The 21,498-nt window shown below is 32.8% G+C and overlaps 3 protein-coding genes across 3 annotated transcripts in view; 1 reads left to right on the forward strand and 2 right to left on the reverse strand.

Moving 5' to 3' along the window:
• Nucleotides 1–12,278, forward strand: part of LOC115236564 (glutamate receptor ionotropic, kainate 2-like) — a 48,058-nt gene extending 35,780 nt beyond the window's left edge. The window contains exons 10-13 of the mRNA XM_029809095.1: nt 3,294–3,394; nt 4,132–4,321; nt 7,810–8,119; nt 8,698–12,278. Of these exons, the coding sequence (XP_029664955.1) occupies nt 3,294–3,394; nt 4,132–4,321; nt 7,810–8,119; nt 8,698–8,704 (608 nt within the window). The 3' untranslated portion in view covers nt 8,705–12,278. The remainder of the gene's footprint in view (nt 1–3,293; nt 3,395–4,131; nt 4,322–7,809; nt 8,120–8,697) is intronic.
• Nucleotides 12,279–18,005: 5,727 nt separating this feature from the next.
• On the reverse strand, nt 18,006–18,786 carry LOC115236664. Its single transcript, XM_029809255.1, has 3 exons — nt 18,626–18,786; nt 18,326–18,519; nt 18,006–18,191 (listed from the first exon to the last, which is right to left on the reverse strand). Exons 1-3 carry the CDS (start codon nt 18,770–18,772, stop codon nt 18,101–18,103), a joined length of 432 nt encoding a protein of 143 aa, XP_029665115.1. The 5' UTR covers nt 18,773–18,786; the 3' UTR covers nt 18,006–18,100.
• Nucleotides 18,787–19,629: 843 nt separating this feature from the next.
• LOC115236681 (UBX domain-containing protein 11-like) lies at nt 19,630–21,140 on the reverse strand. Its single transcript, XM_029809280.1, has 6 exons — nt 21,021–21,140; nt 20,549–20,680; nt 20,408–20,481; nt 20,218–20,338; nt 19,887–20,054; nt 19,630–19,686 (listed from the first exon to the last, which is right to left on the reverse strand). Exons 1-6 carry the CDS (start codon nt 21,138–21,140, stop codon nt 19,630–19,632), a joined length of 672 nt encoding a protein of 223 aa, XP_029665140.1.
• Between the last annotated feature and the right edge of the window lie 358 nt (nt 21,141–21,498).

The raw sequence follows: 21,498 nt of genomic DNA on the forward strand, positions 1-21,498 counted from the left end.
AAATTATTGCATAATTTGTAATAAAGTATTATTTACATAAATTACAATGCGGTTACATTTTTTATATAAAGTATTAAGAAAAAAATTAATTATTTACTCGTTTATAATCGAGCAATGCTTTTGCATTTAATGCCTTTGTCTTGTCCGCCGATCAAATCTTCCGATTAAAAAGTTGTATTTATTATATAGATGTCAAAATATCTCGATAATATTTCTACGGAAATATCTCATACGCGAACATAAGATTTCTCTTAATAAATGTCGAAACGATTAATTTGTTACTATATAGTAAAGAACAATGATATCCCCTCCGGTCGAACGCGATGGAGACAAAGTCTGAAACGAAAGAAAAAGGAGGCTTTCAAGCACGGCAGAATCTCGTGCAAAGTTCGCGGACAAATTTTTCTTAGAACTCTTCGGAAACCGCTTCCGGATTTTTATGGAAGTCACAACAAGTTCCTTTTTTCTCTTCCCGCTTTGGCTCGAGTTTTCCTTTTTTTTTTTCTCATTCGCGGAAACTCTCTACCTACTTTGCCTCTTTTTCCTCTCTCTTCCTCTTTCGCTCTTTCTCTTTCTCTCCGTCGTAGTCTATAACTTGGATAAGTACCCATTTTGCCGATGGTGTAAATGTACTCGACGAGACAGAAAAAAGAACGAATCGTCCCGGCGTCGCGTCGCGGTGCGAAAATCTCGCGAAATTACAGTTGAATTGCTAATCCCAGTTCTTTTCAATGTCTCGATTATTTGCCGTAGAAAATGAACGATCGTCACTGGCTGACCTTTATTTCGCGCTATTTTATAAAAGTAAGCAGTCTACCGTCTGGAGAAGAAAGCTCTTTCATTTTCATAATCTTAAAAAGTGATTGTGAGACAGAAATGTAAAATATAAATTGGCTTTTTCTCCTTTCTGAAGCTTTAACATCAGAGAGAATCTCTTTTTAGAGCAAAAACTGTCTTGTAATTATTATGCCAATTATCTTAAATTGAAATTATTTGTATTAAAAATTTCGCAGAAATTTAATATTATGTTTGTTATAAAAGACAAATTTTTTATACAAATAAAGAAAGAAATAAAACAAGAAACTAAAAATATATATGTGAAATATAAAACTACCACCAAGTAAGTTTTATCAACGTTAGTTACTTCAACTTTAGTTTATATTTTGTTTTTCTAAAGTTAGAACTGAAAAGAGTGAACAAGAAACACAAGACCGTTTAAACAGTCAATTCTTTTTACGTTAGTTCAAAAATTAGAAGAATTGAAGAGAAAAACAAACACACACACACAAAACACTCTAAGTAAAGTACAGCAAATTAACCGATTTTAAATCATATAAAATATATATATACGATACATTTATCTCGCACTCATTAATCCATAAAGTGAGAGCAATAAACACATTGCAGTAGTATAAAAATAACAATATCGGAGTCTTGCTCGAATTCAATTAGTGTCTACCTCGAGCGACCTTGTATTCCATTTGCTCCATTTATCTTTGAGCATCGCCAAATCTACGAATTTCCGGATTAACGAGAATCTCTTCGAGAACGATGAGTTACGGATAATTGCCAAGTGTCGCGAGAAACTTACCGTTGTCCTACTAGAAGGAAACTTAAGCGTATATTTCTCGACGAGCAGAACTTCCTACCGCGAAACTTGAATTGGCCTGTAGACGCACAATGTCGCGCGATCTTTCTCCGGTCCGCGCCTCTCTTGATATCGTTTCGCGAAACAGGCGCGAAGCCATGGCGATATCACGGCGCCCGTGCGAGAAACTTTCCTCCTTCCGGCGACAGTAAGTCCGGACTGTCGTCATAAATCATGATGGTGTAGTTATGCAAATCTACCCTGCATCCCCCGGGAATCCCGGCTCAGTTGTCTTGCCGTCAACGATAAGTGGACACTTTTTAGCCTGCTCAAAAATTCCTCCCTCCTATATACTTTGTACCCCATTCTTTCTTTTGGCTTGAAATATATAGTCGAAAGTTTTTCGCGGGGATATAAAGAGTATTTGCCGACATAAGTGAATGTATTTCACCGAGTTTTATCTTATTTTAATCTTATGTTTAATTTTTATTTCGTATAAATTAAAGAAAAATAAATTATAATAGAGGGAAATAAATTAAGAAAGAAATAAATTGTTGCCTATAAATTTACAAATTCTATCTTATATATTAATTAATCGGAAATAATGTAACATCTTAGAAATCTAAATATATATGGAAGGATTTTTTGACAATAAATTATAGTATTATAAATAATAGCTGCAAAAATCGATTAATGCACGATTTAATTTCTCATCGGGAAATATGAATATAGGAGAAATTGAAAAGTTCTTCTAAGGCAAACTTGTTGACTGCCTTGAAGCGAACTTGGCGTACTGTCTTTTCGACCAGCGAAGTGAAAACTTATCTCTGATCATATGAAGAGGAATATTAGACTTCCGTCTCAAAGTTGAAGTGTTTACTTCAACCTCATTGCAGGCAGTTCATTCAAATTTTATATCTAATCATATATTTTTTGCACGTCCTATATACGCAATTTTAACAGTGCTGAAATAAAATACGGATTTTAAGATATTCGACATTTTTTAATTCTCTGTAAATTTTATCACAATCATTATCTCGATTACAGTGATTTTGAAATATCGAGTGTAATGCTGATTGAAAAAATAAGAGAATGGAGAAACACAGCAATACGCATTGCGTAAATTCACTAAGATACAAGCAAATAGTTCCAATCTCACGAATAACTTTGCGAAACAATCGTTAATTACGAATGCGTTCTTGAACTTCCGCATACCTTCCATCCTCTTTCGTCGAGCATGAACTAAACTTCACGCGGCAAGCGCGTAAATATCTCTCGAGGTTTATCGTTTTTGCATGTGATTCTCGCATCGCGATAAATACAAATACCCGGCCATTTATCAGTATATATGTTTCCACGCCCTACTCGCAAATACTCCGTTGCGTAGTTTATCCATGAAACGACGAAAAGGCGATCGATCTGAGAACGCACGCTTCGCTTTGATATTGCGCGCACGATTTTCCGCGGCCAAGAACTTTTTTATTTCCCTTTTTTTCCTTTTTCTTCTTCTTCTCTTCGCTCTCCGACAAACTAGCGAAGATGGGCAGGGGTGAAAAAAAGAGGAGATAGGACAAACTCGAGATGGAGGATAAACACACCCGTATTTCTTGACAGCCAACGGCGTCCTGCTCGGTGAAATTATAGAAGGGCGAAGGAATGAGCCCGCCGGCATTAAAATAATGAGCTTCCGGTTTTGTCATTCCAGGCGGTGTCTTTGTTGTGTTGCTCTGCGGCCTGGCGCTCGCGATCTTAGTGGCGATCCTCGAGTTCTGCTGGAACTCAAAGAAGAATACCCAATCGGACAGGGTAAGTTAAGCAAAATGCCGACAGGACGGTACAGAATTTTACGCTTCGCGTGAACGTGTTGCATGAGTTGTACTTTCTCTTGATTGGGCGAGGTTGTTTGTGTGTGTGAGTCTCGAATTAAAATTCTAGTATTCCTCAAAATCTTGATGCAATTACTTCTGCTTCCGAGTTATTATTTATTATGTTTTTGACGCGTTTTTGTTATAATATTACTCATATATCTTAGACTGAACGGTGTGAACAAGTGTATAAAATAACAGAAAATTCAATTTTGATTTTCAGAAAAAAAATAAGAATTATGATTGTATTATTATCACAAAAAAAAAAAAAATTAATCAATTTGATGCCTCTTCATTCTCTCCGTTCTCGCGTTTTCAGGTCAAGTAATTCGTCTTTTCATATTCTGACGATATTTGCTCTCTAACAAATATATCGAGTTTACGTATACCACACGAGAAATGCGATTAGATGTTAATGCAATAAGTCGTATCCGCGCGGCTCGTGATCAAAGGAACGACATCGTAAATAACGAGCAATGAACGGCCTCGCTCGACGGAGAAATCAGCCTCTTGCATGCGTTCGGTCTCGTATGATCGTCTCGTGTGTATTGTGTCTCTTGGTGTATGTTGTACCTGTCGTATCGGCATCTGCCTGCATCGTCGGCGATCACCTTGGACGGTAAACACATCCGCGTGCACCTCCTGCCCATCTCGACCACGTTTAATCGCTCTCGACAGTCCCTCTGCGCCGAAATGGCCTCGGAATTGCGATTTGCCGTCCGCTGCGGCTCCCGCCAGAGGCCTGCCGCGAAATCGCGCAATTCCGCGGTCGCCGGATCGTCCTACCGAAGAAGAACGCGTCTCTCTTCCACGCCGGAACACGAGGAGACCACCTACATACCGAGCATCGAGTTCCCGCGATTAAATGGTGTAAGTCTTGTCCCGCATGACGGGCTCGCGCGATTAATCTCAATCGGCGTCTCCGAGGACAACGCTAAATTTTACGCGTTTTGATCACATATTAGTCAATTATCTCTCACTATTCATATCGTAAATTGCGTATTCTGCTTCTTTTTATCCTTCATTCGATTTTAAAAAGAAAGTAACAACGGCTCGTACACAACTCACGCAATTACAGATTCTATTCAGCAATTTGCAACGGATTAAATGAACAAATAGTCATTGACGTATATATTCGCGAAGAAAAGTGGTGTAACAATCAGGAGAGATACAAATGCGGCAGCGGATTATAGAAGCTTTCCGAGGAGAGCCGATTGCTGGTCGCGGAGAGCGATACTCATTCCACGGTAATTCAATTTCACTGAGCAAAGTCAATTCCGAGCTCGAGATTTTTCTCGTCTTTTGTGTTAAGTGTTAACGAATAAAGCATCTTCGTAAAAACTCTATGCATGCGTGTAGTCAGTCGAAAATCCAATATCGCGCGGTAATTAGAGTTACCGTGCTAAGAGTATAGCTTCCAGGGAGCCCAAACATTCTTCATTTTTATATTCTAAACAGCTCGAAATCAGAGAAAATCATGGATAATCTAGGAATACAAGCATATAATACACGTTTCGACAAGGGAGTACAATTATAAATGCCAAAACATTCTACGGATTTCGCATTGTTCTACGTTTTTTGTAAAGTGTTATGACAATTACATTGTTGAGTATATATATAGCCGTTGGGTTGATTTTGTACTTCCAAGATTCTTTTACGCGCGAGCATTACAAAAAATGTCAATATATATAATATTATTATAATGTATTTTTTTTTGTTATCGCACGTTCGTATCTCACGCAATCTTGAGCGAATTGCCTGTGGTGTCATCGAAGGGATTATTGCACACGCTTACAATTGCAGTATACACACATCTAATTGCATGCGTAAACTTTTAACAATAGTAACGCGCGCTCTATTGTGTGTTATATCGTCGAACGTAATTTAGTAGAATTTCTGTCGGGAATGGTTTAGCTTCATGATGTAAATATATGTGACACATGAAAGAGAATTTGATGTCTGACATACCCTTTACGTTTATTTCTTTTCTTTAACGATGTAAGTCGGTGATGCTCGTCTTGAAAACTTGAGAAGGAATATATTACATTCTGATAGAAAGTTATCCCCGTCTATGCAAACCTATCAGGGATATCCTATACGAAAACTTGCAGGAGTATACTTTGTACAAACATTATATCCTCAAAAATGGAATAGTTTCTTAAAAACACATAAAGTAAAATATCCTAGTATTTAAAAGTGCAAATGTCTTAAAGTTTTGTAAAAAGATCTCGCGATACAATTTTTTCGAATTGTGTTCTTTCGAACTCGTAAATGTCATCCTTTTCCTCTATTTTCAGAGTATGAAATCAATAAACAAAAAACTGTGGAGAGAGAATAAAACTTATCGTAATTTTGCTTTGCAATAATGTATCATTTATTTTATATAACTCGTTGACACAAATTATAAAAAAAAATTATTTCATAATTTCGTGTCATTCTTAAAATTAACAAAATTTAAAAATATTTTTTCTCTTTTCTCATTCTTTATTTATATTTATTTACTTTTATTAAAAATATTTTATTTTAGCAAATTATCACAAAAAGTTCTAAAACAATTCGTATTTTTTGCGTACTTTTCTACGACTAAATACTTAATCTTTCCATCTCGTGTACGACGCCGTTTAAATTGCAAATATTAAGATGGGCGATATCTTTTGATTAGCAGTGAAAATTTCGTGAAGTGTTGACGTGCTTCAAAGCAAATTTTCGCACGACAAGAACGATAATATATTGCTCTCTCCCTTCACCTCTTCCCGCTTTGACATCTTATCTCTTCCTCTCGGATACGGACTTCTCCACTTTAAAGTTTAATTACCATCATGCCAAAGTAAAATTAGCAACTCAATCAACGAATTCCTTCAAAACTATATGTAACTGTTATTTCGAATTCTAACGACTAATTTCTCTCGGAGATAAATGACGTGTCTTTCAGGCCGTTACTTGCAAAATATTGCCACAACGATTGCTCAACTAAAAATGTCAATTCTATGGATCATTCAAACTCTTCAATCATTCATTTCTTCTATCCTTCCATCAAAACATAAAAAAATAATAATTTTTGTAATAAATATTTTATTTGACGTGCGGTGCATTTCCGCGTATACAATCGAGAAACTGCGAATCGAATGTATTGTATCGTAGTACACGCGTTCACGAAATCGAATGTATTGTATCGTAATACAAACGTGATTCAACTATCTGACAGTAATTAGCTCATACTTGTGCATACCATTTGCTGACACATACAGTGAATAGCGACATTCGCATTATCGAGAAAATGTAATTGTATTTAAGCGAAAATAGTGCATTCTGAATTCCAATAAACCGCATCAACCGCATTATTCTGTCTCTCCGTTGGCTTTGAATATTCTCTACTCATTATCTGTCACATTATTACAATTGTATTTTTTGAGTCCTAACTTCCGCGTTTATTCACACATAAATAAGATTAAAAATAAAAATATTTTAATCTTTTTAGACAAAAATGATAATAATTTTATAACGTATATCTATAGAATTTTGAAAATATGAAAAATAATATACACACTGATATTAAAATTATTTATATTTATATAATTTTTTAAATTTACTAAGCATTTCTATAATTTAACTATATAAGAGAATAAACCCAGACAATTATTAATGCTTTGTTCTGCTTTTTATACTCTGATTATTCAAGTTTCTGAAAATCTGTTTTTCACATCTTAATTAGATTATTCACGTTTCTCAATTTCCTGCAAAATTGCGTAGAAAGTTATAGTATAATTTTTAAATTAAGATAATCTTAAAAGTTCTTAGTAGTATAGTTCTTAAATTAAGATTCTCGTATTTAATGATCTTGTCCTTAATGTTAGAAATTATTAAGTAATTAGTCATGTCAGTACGTATTAATCTGTTATTATCTTTTATTTCGTAATTATCAACATAAGATGGATGTCTAGACTATATTCGCACAGGGAGACTACTATTCGCTTTTATGAACTGCTCCGCCTTCATATAATTATCTTTTAACAGGCAATATATCTGCGTGTATCGCACGCGCTTCGTTCCATTCTAAAAACGTGATCTGAAAGCCATATCGGTACCACCGTATTCCGGAATTCCTGGCAAAAAATTATTTCGCGGAGCACGTGCTCTTTGTTTCCAACAGACAACTCTAAAGACATAGTTATCAACACTATCGCGCGCGGCTTAATGATAACCTTTTCCTCTCATGTTTCTCTATCTTTTTAATAAACTTTTAACAATATCGCGCAACTTTTAATAACTTGTCCGTGTCTACTTGCGTCGTTGTGAAAGTCGATCCTTTGCTGGTCGGTCCGATACAGCTAACACTTGCGCTTACTTGTTTCTCAGCAGGAGGGTGGTGCGTTGTCGATGACGGAGATGAAGAAATCATTGAGCTTCGATCAGGTGTCCCATGGCGGAAACACCTAGCACAGGCCTCATCCTCATCTTCGTCGTCAACAACAGCAACAACAGCAGCAGCAGCAACTTCAGCAACAATCGCAACAACAGCAACCGCCACTGTGCAAAGCCACTCCCACGCACACGCGTCACACACACTGCCACTCACATTCACACCTACACAGTCACCATGCGCACAAACACCAAGCACCTCCGCCGAGACAGAGACGGGGCTCTTCGGGCATCATCTTGGGTCAAGGTATGATTGTCTATTGACCACGAATACCGATTATCCCATCCTATTATATTCGCTACGTCGAGCGGCATGTTGATCGTTATGCTTAAATTTGCATGGATTAATTTAAAACATCGTAGATGGTAATAAAGTTAGCCAAAAAGAAAAAAAAATTGTAAATTTAGTTTAAGCAGAAACAACATTTTTTCTCTCTATATATACTTATTGAAATGTCAGAAAATCATTTTATAATCTTCTATTCTTTTCATTTATTCTTTCTAAAAATTTCTCTTTCCTATTGTGTGTTGTCATATTTATTTAAATTACTGTTCCAAAAGTTTTATGTACATATTATGCATACATATATTAGTTACCTGTAAAAATATAGTAACTGTTTAGTTTTTTTGTTTAAACCTACAATGTATCTAAAAAAATATTTTATGCCTGTGTATATTCAATTAAATTTTAATTAAAAAGTACGCTTATATGTACATTTAAGTTTAAAGAATCGATTGTATAAAGATATTGAAAGCAAATGATATATACTTATATCAATGTGATTTCAATGAAAATGAATTATTAACCACTATGCTACGCATTAGGAGGTGACCATCCTGAGAATATTCTCTGGAGATTCGATTGCGACCTAGCGGGTGAACCGGACGTAGTGATTTCTCCGCCGCCCCCGCCACCGCCGCCGCCCTCGGCAACGGTCTCGAGGACCACGACTCTTTGACCAATACTCGAGGAGGTACCGACAGGTGTACCAGCCCAAAAGGAGCTGTCCACGCAGGCTTCAGTGGTCATCAATGTAATCGATCAGAAGGAGACGTGCTTATAGCACATATAGTCGCCGGGGCGGGTCGGTAAACCGCAACGAGGGCCATCCCGCGCCGACGACGATGTCGGATCATCATTGATTGAAAGCGTGATGACGAGAAACTGAGGCTGAGCGATCAATCAATCGGACGAGAGAACTGAAATATTTTGTTTATTTATTTTCGTTTTAAATGAGAAATACGTTCTCGAACGTGGTATCGTGTAGTATCGATTATTGTGCCCCGACAGTAAACAAATGTGTATGATATTATTATCTCAATATTCGAAGAATCAGCGAAATCGCGCCGGCAGTGTTACAAAAATGTATGATCTAATCAGGATAATGGAAGCTACGTAGCTGTTCTGCGTTCGTTAATAGAGGCCAACATCTCAATGAACGAGTGGTTCCCGAAACTATTGGGATCAAAGCAGATGAAAACGACGGAATGCTATTCAAACGAGAGACCCGTGGTATATATATATAGCTAATGAAAGCATACATCTGACCAACAAATCGAGCCGGGATCAAATCGAAAAGTGCCAGTGCATGAAGTGTCATAGATCAATCGTGATAAATAGGAATAATAGGGACTGCATGGAAAATAAAATGCCACGCGCAATGCCAGTTGACCAGGAATTGCTCGTGTTTCGAAATTTCCCGACGCAACGGCAGAATATCGAATGAAAAGAGCCGAACGTTTGTCCGAAGTGTGTCCAGCCAGACCGCGCTGACCGGAACCGACCGCGATGCCACGGCATGTGTGTCGGCGGAACGCGAGCAGATTTCAAGAGCCGAATTTCAAATTACACATATCGAAACGGATGTAAAAAGCCGATAAAGTTCGTTGAAGGCTGGTTTTCGCGTACAGAATTGTATTTCAAAGTTATATTGCAATTTATAGGCTAGAAATTTCTCGCGGAAACAGCCAAAGAATCATTCATTATATACGAAATAGCTAAGAAAATATCCGCGATTGCCTCTTAACTGATTGACAGTAATATGCAATTACTTTACGATCATCATGCCGGATTTTGCGATTTCTGTGAACGCGAGCGTCAAGTCGATTGCGAGATCGCTGACACGGTCCCACACTAACGCGATGTCAACGTCTATTGGAATGCAAATTCCAATGACAATAATTTCGGACTGTATTTTTGCAACCATAATATTCGCGCATAAATACTTTCTCTTTCACGAGTCCTCGATCTCGATCTCGAAAATGCGAAGCGAAAGAAACCAATAGATGCATAAATAATCGATTATTAAACAGCTAAATAAAACTTTCACACGCAATGAAAAATATAGTGCAATAAAACATCGAGGGCTGTATCATATGACTCGGACCAAATTCAAATTAGTAATCACTGCCAAATTTAGCCTAAACAAATGTCAAAGCAAACAAACACCCAATAATTTTGAGCAAAGATCGACGAATACAAAAATTAAATTGCGACAAGTTAATATAAATGATGCTTCTTATTATGAAGAATTCATATTATTTCTAAACTTCTAAATTTTTCTAAATTACTTCACATTATTCCATAAAAGATAATTAACAAAAAGTAAAATCAAAATCTAATTTTAAAAAATTCACTGCGTTTTTAACAATTTCTTATCAGAAATCCCTTTGAATCATTTAATTAGAGGAACAAACAACTCAAAGTTCGAGTCACAAAAAAATTACAACAAATATATCCTGATAATGACGTGCGTTTCGTATATATTATAAGAAATCTTTTTTGCCATGTTAATACCATACTATGTCAGCGTGATCAACGTATGTATAAATAAGCGATTTAGTAAAAAAATTAGTTATTTTTAAAAGGAACACACATATATACATTGGCACAAAAATAATCAGAAATTGAGTCGTAAGATAATTAAAATGATGAAAAAAAAGTACACGATCATTCGGTGGGATCCCATTGTCTTATGTATAAGCATGATGGTACACTAACTGTTGAAAAGTGATTTATAAATCTTTTGTATAAATATATATAATATATGTGTGCGATTTATAAATGCACTTATAACGTAATGTATATGTATAAATATATATATATATATATATGTATGTATACGTCGACGTGTGTGTACATAAATACGAACATATTACGCGCGCTTGTGGTAGATGAAAAAAATCGGAGCGCGCGAAAGACCTAGTCATATTTTGACACAATCGAATAGGTTATTATCATTGACGTGTGTACAGCGAGCATTTTTCACGAGAAGATAGAAAAAAATAGATAAGCCGATTAACTGTTTTTAGCTATATACGCAAAGTTTCATATATTGTGAATATATTATTATATTACTGTTTGTTGAGGAGATTACGTCGTGTGTGGCGAATTTATTAATATGTTACACTAGCCGTTGGACGTGAAGAATGGGAGTGAATGTATAAGTGTATGTATGCGAACACTTAAGAAGAAACTGGACGGATCAGATATGTCAAAAGTTAATAAATCTAATATATTTCGAGATTAATGAATTTGACATTTATGCAAAGCAAATTTTTAGCCTTTTAAAATATAAAATTAATTATTAATTTGTGAGTTAAAGTAAAGATTTGCTCTGTTGAATATAATTTAATCTTAAAATCGTAAATATTAATTTATATCGAACTAACTTTTTTATAGCGACTGCACCACAAAAATTTTATAGTGACTGACAAACATTCATGAAAATAAAGATTCTAATCCTACAGGACAAATCTTTATTTTAACTCACAAATTAATTATTAATTTTATATTTTAAAAGTCTGAAAAAATACTTTTGCACAATATCAAATGAATCTCGAAATGTATTAGATTTATTCATTTTTGATATAGCTAATTCGTCCCATTCCTCCTTAACAAAAAAAAGTTTCGTTATGAGAAAAAGAAAGAAAGAGAGTTGAAGAAATAGAACGTGCGCAAAAAAAAAAAACGAGCAATCCATACTGCCACATCTGACAAGCAATTCGCGATACATTTTCAACACATTTATACGGCTAGATAATGACATTATATGAAACACGTACAGTTAAAAAGCGAAAATTAATTTATTAGCAAACGCGATGATTCCACGTGTGTAAGTCTGCGCAAAAAAGTTCTCAATTGAAAATTCGATATTGGTAATTCTCTCTGTATGTAACATTGCGACGCATTACTTGCATTTGCAAAAAAAATATTTCTGTATACTTTTTTTGTGAGAGTTCTTTCGATATTTTTAAAAATATTGAATATTATATTACGATATGTTACGGTATTTTACGGCGAAATTAAGCTTTATGTTTCCTCTTTGTCGAAGAAGAGACAAATGATATAAAACTCAAATTAAAAACTAACAATGATGGTTTATTGGCGCATTAATAATGAAAAATTAATTAAAAAGAATGTTTATTAGCAACGAAAACAGCAAATGTTTGAATACTTTCTCTACATCGAAATAAAAGGTTTAAACATGGGTTGTACAATATTTAATAATGAAAAAAATAAACATTTTCGACGCTCATAAAAATTTCATAACCTGTATAATTAATATACTTTTCACAGTGTTATTATATTACATAATAGTGGAACACTTATAATCTACATGTGAGAAAAAAAAGAGATCCTTTTTTTTTTTTTTTAAACTTGTAGTTGAGGAATTAATCATAAAAAGAACGGCAAAATAATAGCGATATTTTTTTGAAAAAGAAAAAAAAATGAATTTATATATATAAGTATATAAATACTTTTATAAGAAAACTCTACAATTTCTAATATATTATTTTTTTATAGAGAAACATAATTTGAAAAAGAAGCTAACTCTTTCAGAATAGAACTAGAAATTAGAGAATGAAAAAGAGAGTTACAATGCATGTTCTATATTTTTCATACTCTTTTTTTGGTATATTCAATTATTTATACTTTATTTCTCTCATCTTTCTGAAACACTTATTCAATCTATTGGATTGGCTATCGAAGACTATTATGGCTATCTGACTTCTTTAACTCTTTCATAACTGCGAGGTGAAGCAATCAATCAATTTCTCGTCTCATGAAAGAATGTTCAATGAACGCTTTTGATGAGCGCTGCATAACTCTGCAATTGCATTTTTCTATAGCAAGCAATTCTATCAGCGCAGCATTTTGTGGAAAACATGACTAGTCAATACGATATTCCATCAATCACAACTCTTCAATAAAATATTTGGAATATCCCAACCTTTTCGACCATTCACGACGGTTATAGTATTTACGCCAATCTGATTGTACATATCCGCATTTTCGACAAATCTGCCGCGAAGATATCTCTCGATGTCGCATACAATCGATTTCAACAATCCGCTCTATAGACAGTAACTATGTTCGACGGATTTCGAGGAAATTGTTTCAGCGCAAATCTACATTCATATATAATCCGATATCCATAGAACAAAGCAGATAAAGCATTCGGTGAAATATGCATGATAGGACATTGCGCAGCTCTCAGATTCTCTAATCGGTTCAAAGACTTGGTGTGCATTCAACGAAAAGGCATCTCGAGCAGAAATAACGTGCTAAATAAGCCTTAATATTTAACTCGATATATGTTTTAACACGTTAACATTTTTATATATATTTTTATATATATTCTAAAAATTTTCATTTCCAATTTCATCAAATATTGTTACGGAATACCATGTCATACCGTTATTCTTTTCGTGTACATTTTGTATTATCGAAACAAAAGCGTTCAAACTATTGAAAAAAGATTAAATTATTGTCGAAGTGAACACAGTTACGCCATATTGAAAATTGCATTCGTTTAATTGTGTCGCTTCAAAGAGAGTACGTTAAAATTTAGGTCATTCTCTGACATTTGAGATCAGAAAAAAAATGAGGGGAAAGTACATGGAACGCAATCATCCTCGAACGAAACTCTGATAGTTCTTTCAGAAGTGGTTAACTATTAACATGTACATGATTTTATAATATATCTCTTGAAACATTTCTCATAGCATATATCTTTAAAAGAAAAAAAGAGAGAGAGAAAGATAAGCATAAGATCAACAATTAAAACATAAAACAAATTAAGTAAAACAAATTTGTCACATCTATCCTTTTCCTAATTTTTTAAATAATAGAATTTTCTTTTAATTTTTATTTCTATTTATCGTGTAACATTAAGGATTATTATAATGATGTCGTGATTGCATTTTCGAATTTTTAATATGCACTGAAATTATTCATAAAGTGCCAGATAAATACATTGGAAGATGCAGAGATTCGTAAACGAGGAAAAAATTTTCAATACCTGCTTAATGAGACCCTAGAACAAACGATCTTCTTATCTCATCGTTCTTTTCTCTCTCTTTTTTCTTTTACTTTTTTGTCTTTCAAAACGTTGAGACCAATGGAGAGAATCCATTGGCTCAATGCGTTAAAGCAGATGTCGCCAACAGAGATAGGAAAAATTTCATAACCTGTATAATTAATATACTTTTCACAGTGTTATTATATTACATAATAGTGGAACACTTATAATCTACATGTGAGAAAAAAAAGAGATCCTTTTTTTTTTTTTTTAAACTTGTAGTTGAGGAATTAATCATAAAAAGAACGGCAAAATAATAGCGATATTTTTTTGAAAAAGAAAAAAAATGAATTTATATATATAAGTATATAAATACTTTTATAAGGTCGCCGTTTATGCTATTAACAAATCGCACGTTACATATGCAAGAGGAGAGAGAAGTAGATTTTACCGCAACCCATTCATTAGTAACAATAGTAATTGAAATAAAGTGTAAATTATTGGCAGAGGAGAAACAGGAAAATACGCAATAATATTGTTGTTTGGCAAAATATCAAGAAGTGTCAACAACAACTATTTATTTAATAAATTACTCATTTTTCATGTTTTTATAATTTAAGTATACAATCAATAGTTATATAATTTCATTTTACTGGGAGAGAAAATATTGAAATAAAAAAACATGTTTTATTTCTATTCCATCTATTATGTAATTCATAGGATCTAAATAAAATTATTGACCAAAGTTTTTTTAAAGATAATCTCTTCATTTTACAGAAAATTATATTTCTAATATCCTAAGTTAGTTTTTCGCGACTCCTACATAGTTAATTATAAAAATAATGACATATATTATGGCAAAATGAAAAAATCGCGAACAAAAGACAAATCGATGATATTGAGTGAGAATGATTGGATCGAGTTTTTCCACAAATTTTATCTTCCATATTTTAATATTTTCAGAAGAAATATATTCGTCATTTTTTACAATTAGATCTAATTCGCCATCTGTCTCGCATCGTGTCTCTGTGAATGCTCTGGTATATTTATGTAGACTCCATTTCACGTATAATACCCATGATATTACTTTCATTCGTTAAGAATTTTGAACAAAATTATATTACATGTATCAAAAGGCCTCCGTTAATCGACTTTGAAACAATGTGAAAACTGGAAACCTGATTAGTTGAGTTTATTCAATGATATCATTCCATCAAGTAATCGATGATACAATAAGGAAATCCCCCAATATAATGTTTGTAGCTCATGTGTTTTTTTTTTTTTTAGATTATTTTAATTTAAGCATTGGAATATATATTTATAAATGTATTATAAACTTTTTCAAATAATTGCACAGATAAACTTAATAATGGTCTATCAATTGTTAATATTAAATTAAACATAAAAATATAAAATAATCCGTTATGTAAGTCTTCATTAAATATTGTTCCATAAAATCTACTTGTTGTTTTAGTTTGCCAATGTAATTGTATAAATTGAAATAATTATACTATAGATAAACTTAATGATAGTCTATTAACTGTTAACATTGATGTAGATATGTAAAGTAATCCGTTACGTAATCTTCGTTAAACGTTATTGCATAAAATACCTTTGTCGTTTCATCGACTGACAAGTCGTTCGCCAAGATAATTGCTATTCATAACACTGTAATTTTGCTTCATTAAGCACATTAAAACACACATATTGCGTGCTTATTCGTTACTATTGCATAATCTGGAAAACTCATTTAGTTTTTAATTAACAAAAAAAAAACCGCAAATCTCGATTGGCGGTTCTTTTCGGTTCTCTGCTCTTATTTTACATTTTACGACGGTACGGGCGCTCGATCAAGTTGATTGCGTTCCTTTATTTTCAATAATCGAGCCGTTAAGCGAAGCCTGGCTCGCTTGGTACTCGCAAAATTTACGAGCCTCTACGCCAGAAATTTCCCGAGGGGGTGTCGACTAGTTTGGATATCGATTGACAAACAGGACCTCTTATTAACCGTTCCATCCTGATATCTGATCGAAAAGCTTCCGTTGACAGATCTGTCGGTAGGGGCCCATAGATAAATCTGCGCGAGTCCTATCCCGTTGATTGATAAAGCTCGAAGCTATCGTGACGTAGTCTGTCGCGATAATGATAAAAAATGCCATAAATTTTCTAATACTGATTCTCACGCAATGTATGTATACTATTGTATTATTTAATTCATTCTATATTCCATGGATTTGTAAATACGTATAGATTTAAATAGTGTTTTAATAAATCTTAATAATAATTGAAATCCTATTTGATATCATGTATTTTTGAATGATAGAAAGATTTAGCTGTTACAGTTAAATATAATATTTTCACGGATTATTTTGATCACATTTCTACTCTTTATTAATACAGTAAAAAAGTAACGAAATGCGGAATTTCTTTTGCATATAAAATATTATTATTTTTTTAATTTATATGGTCCTAATCTCTCAATTGTAAAATTATATAATTATATCTCATAATAAAGTATAACACATTATTATAATATTAATAAAATGTAATAGCAGAAGAGAAACTAATTTTGCAATAATAAGTTATTAATATCATAAAATAAATTACAAAGAGAAAAATATAAATTTATTATTAATTGCATTAAATATATTACAGTATTTTATTAATAAAAATGGATCAAATTAACTAATAAAAATGGCTCAATATTATTGATATTTAATGAAATAGCAATGATTAAATAAATTTCCATTAAAAGAATATATGATTATGCATTTAAAGTCTCTTATATTTACTGTTGCATGCAAAATAGTTCAATGGAAAAATTTTAAATAACATATATTACAGATCTTTTTTAAAAAAAGATACTATTACTTAATGATAATATTATTTTCAAATATTTGCGTACTTGCCGGTATATAATTAGTAACTGTGAATCATAGATCAATTCATTCTCTAATTAGAACCCTAAATCATAGAGCAATGACCTCTAGAGTTAATTATGACGGAGATATTGTTCCGCCGTTCATTGTATATGGAAGTATTAATTATCAAATATACATATATATTCAAGTCAGAGAGAGAAAGAGAGAGAGAGGGAAAGTGTGTATGTGTGTAAATGTGCGTACGTGTGCGCCATCAATATCAAAAATATGTACCATGCTAACGTAAAATCTATTTCATTGATCGACATAACAACACATTTGTATTGCCTATTATTGAAATGACTTACGCTGCATCGATTATAGTAAATTGGAGATCGAAAGATTGTCTTTTCTCATATTCATTGCCTGCGCGCGTAAAATGATTGCCGTGATAAATCATTAATATTAATTAAAAGTTTGCGCTTATCAATTATTATCAAATATTTCTGATCATTTTTTTTTTTTATTTATATTGTACATATATTATTGTTTTCTCGTTTTTTTATATATGTAGATGTATATATTTATAATATACTTATTACTTTTAATAATATATATTATGTGGTATATTGTGTACAATATATGTTTTTACGTCGTTATATATTACTAGGCGATCTATGCAATAAATCTTGACGTTAATCTAAAAAGATCTGATATTCTTGCCGCACATTTTACGTATATTTTTATTTGTTAAAATCTCTTTTGATTAAAAGCATCTTTTTAATGATGAATGTAATATATATATTTAATATATATTTATATATATATATATATATATATATATATATATTGTGTATTAATTTTCTATAAAATACATTAACTAAAGGTTTTTAGTAATAAATCTCAAAAACATTTTACAATGAGTGCAGTAATTTGTAGACATATTTGCTATATTTGCAAAGTTACATATCAAAGACTTTAAATTTACAGCATTTCTGCTTACATACTTTTTTTAACAAACAGGACATATAGGAAACTCTATTTTCACGACATGATAAACATTCAATCATTCACAAGATGAAGGACGCAATCTCTGCTGATACCGCTTTCTTTTAAAGACGCATTTATACGTTCCAACCTCTTCGGCGAATATCTTTAAGCAATTATAATTAAAAAGTCAAAAATGCAAATAGATAAAGGATCTAACGCACTCCAAATTAACAACAAAGTAATGATATTATTAATATTAAATGTGAATCAATAAAAAGAAATCAGATATCTTCTTACCCGCTCAAAACTACTTTATATCCTCTATGTCCGGATGTTTGCATAGCTTTATCAAGTAATTCGTATAATTTTGCCACCGATTCGTCAGCAAACACATGCACCAAATATACAGTACTACCAGTCAATGATCTAACTTTCAATCGCAACTCGCCAGATTTTCCAGTTGCCTCGTTAATCTGATGCAATAACGGAGGCTAAAACAATAACATTTGAATTTTCAAAGAGATCATATTCAAATGCATCTCGCTTTTGGCAAAACATAATTTCTTTAATATTTTGCCAACCAGATGCATTTCTCACCGTACTCTTTCTTGCATAAGTAGCTGATTTTGAAACGCGAGGATGATTCGTCGTAGAATATCCAGAGGCGAGATTGGCGATCTTAAGCTCGCCGATATCATTAATTTCTGCTGTGCTCGACGCCTTTGATCGTAATATTGATTGCATGCCGATATTCAATCGTCCTCCAGATAAACTAGCAGATTTCGAACGCGGCCGAAGGCGACTTCCAGCTGTCCCCGGTCGACTAACAAAATTTAATTAAAAAAAAAAAACAATCGAAAATAAATAAAACCACGATTTATGTCAGACTAGACGGAAATAAATGCCAATTTCATTTTTTATGTATCTGATCTGAAAGAAAACCTGTATGACGATCTGTCGGAAGAACTGTGATATCTCCCGTTGCTACCTTGAGTTCTCAAAGCATCCTTCGACAAGAATGATTGTTCATTCGTCGACATATCAAATTCCATATTTTTCGTAGCCAATTCTCTCTTTTTTCGGAGTAATAATATTTGTAATATTTTGAGATTTAAGAATTTTAACAAATATAAAGAGCTTAATAACTTTACTTTTTCTCGTCGACTGCTTCGTGCTAACTCTGCGTTAATATGAGACTGAAGATGAGAACTCGAGCAAACATTATTATGTGAAGCCAAAATTTGCGATCTCAGAGAAAATAAATCAGCAGAAGGTGTTTCCAAAGAGATTCTGGATTTCAATAAACTAATAAAAAGTGTAAAAATGAATTATAAATTGGTTAACAATTTAGAAAATATTTTCTTATATATCATTGTAAGAAACAATAGAGATAAATTTAATTGTTTCTTGCATTTGAAGATATGTATTAATATGATAAATTATTAAATATTTATTTATTCTGACTGTAATAAAATACCGATTTGTTTGAAGAGATAAAAGCGGAATATTCTCGGACGCGTTATCTTTTAGTAAAGGACTGATACGACCAGATCTTTGCAAAACGATATTTGGCTTTCGTGAGTTAGTCGATAACAAGCTATCTACTGCAGATTGTTTTCCCAACCGATATCCTTGACCAGGAAAGCTAGCAGTGTCGCCTGCATATAATTCCGTTCTGCGATCTTCTATCTTCAAGAGAAAATAAAAATAATGATAGCCAATTAAATTTTTGTTAGCTAATAATCAATTTCACATTAATTAAAGAATCCGTAATAAAAAAAAAGTGCAAAGAACAAATCATATACATATATATATATATATATATCCTCTTTAAAATCTTATTTGACTAATAATTTACTATGAAGGGTACTCCATCAGGATATCCTTGTTGCAATTCAGAAGGAAAATATCCATCCAGAATATCACGAATAAACGAGCTTGCAGTCGGATCATCGTAAGATCGTAATGGTCCTTCTTTCACGATCATACCGTTCTTGTAAAATTTTAACATCATGCAGGAAGGAGTCTTCAATCACAAAATGCATAAGAAAAATGCTGATTGGCCATTACCAAAATATGAGTAAATTACTACATTAATTCCAATAACTGATCAGCAATTAATAAATAAATTAATGTTATTTCTGTAATGTACGCGGTGTGAAAGGACGCCTTACAAATTAGAGCAATACTTTAAAAGTTGCTCCTCCTCCTTTTTCGTTATGGTGAATGTGAACTTCGCCCTTTCCCGCGGCTAGATTCAACTGATCGATATTCGCAACTAACTGATCATAACAGGCATCGAGATAATTACTATAACAGAATTACTAATTATTAAATCGATTACTTCCACTTCAAATTAGTAATGTATATTCTAGTTACTTGCTATCGCCGTCTATGTTCATCGCGTTTTTCGTATCACCCACCCACGTCATTCCATAATCAGCCAAAAATTTCTGCAATATTGAAATTAGAATTGCTAATTATTGCTACCAAAGACGAACATATCTAAAAAATTTAAACCTCCATTTCGGCGATCTTGTGTTCTAATGTCAGACATCGTTGATAGAAATATTCGGAATTGTTAGCCTGAGTCCGTTGCTCTTTTTTCCGCAAGAGCTCCTGATTTTTGTACTTTGCTTCCCATTCTTTGATCTATGCCAAAATAATATCATATATCATCCAAAGAAGCGGAAGAGATTTAATTAAAAAATATAAGATTAAATTATAGAATATATTTTTCAAAATAAGAAAAATTATAAAATAATTTTATATAATTATAAAATAATTAAAGAAAGAGAGAGAGAGAAAGAAAAAGAGTAAATAATACGTGAATAAAGCAATATATTCATATTATTTTATAAATAAATTTAACAAATTAAAAAAATTTGCGCGAATGTAATTAAATCCAATAAAGATTAGCTTTCTGCTAAGAGTTTGCTATAAATTTTTGAATGGTATTATATTCCTAGATTAAGAGAAGCGTACAGAGAACCTTCCGCTTTAAGCGACCGATTTCTTGATCTTTAGTTCGCAATCCCTCCTCGGCTTTTGTCAAAACAATTTGCATCTTTCGCATTTGTGACTCAGCCAGATGTAGTTGTTTCGTTAACATACTAATGAGCTCACTTTCTGAAATCAGTGCGAATAGCAGTGATATAATTCCACATAAAACATGAAAATTACGAACATTCTCTCTCTAATTCCATGCGTAATATACGAAAAATGTTAACAAATTTCCGTTATATATATTCGTTACTAAACATTAATTCTTCTCAATGTATGCTCTGCATGTATTATTATAAAAATTTTTTAAACCTTCTTCGATTACGCTATTTACAGGGATGGAATTCCTAGTCATCTTGGAAGCATTATTCCACAATTTTCTCGCGGAAAAATTCGCATTGGAAACCTGGCAGCGAACATGTAAAATTTGGCTCATATATTCTCCAGCATTGAAAAAGAGTAAATAA

Source organism: Formica exsecta, unplaced genomic scaffold (genome assembly GCF_003651465.1).
Source record: "Formica exsecta isolate Colony F162 unplaced genomic scaffold, ASM365146v1 scaffold111, whole genome shotgun sequence".
Taxonomy (NCBI): domain Eukaryota; kingdom Metazoa; phylum Arthropoda; class Insecta; order Hymenoptera; family Formicidae; genus Formica; species Formica exsecta.

What these genes read in the sequence shown, in the direction of transcription:
- LOC115236681 (XM_029809280.1), bottom strand. Translation starts at nt 21,140, where the DNA reads ATGTTAACGAAACAACTACATCTGGCTGAGTCACAAATGCGAAAGATG. An exon ending in TCGGTCGCTTAAAGCGGAAG is followed by an intron (nt 20,681 to 21,020) that starts GTTCTCTGTACG and finishes ATTTTGGCATAG; the next exon opens with ATCAAAGAATGGGAAGCAAA. An exon ending in CTGATGGAGTACCCTTCATA is followed by an intron (nt 19,687 to 19,886) that starts GTAAATTATTAG and finishes AATTATATGCAG; the next exon opens with GCGACACTGCTAGCTTTCCT.
- LOC115236664 (XM_029809255.1), bottom strand. Translation starts at nt 18,772, where the DNA reads ATGCAATCAATATTACGATCAAAGGCGTCGAGCACAGCAGAAATTAAT. An exon ending in CTTATGCAAGAAAGAGTACG is followed by an intron (nt 18,520 to 18,625) that starts GTGAGAAATGCA and finishes TTATTGTTTTAG; the next exon opens with CCTCCGTTATTGCATCAGAT. An exon ending in TATAAAGTAGTTTTGAGCGG is followed by an intron (nt 18,192 to 18,325) that starts GTAAGAAGATAT and finishes AATTGCTTAAAG; the next exon opens with ATATTCGCCGAAGAGGTTGG.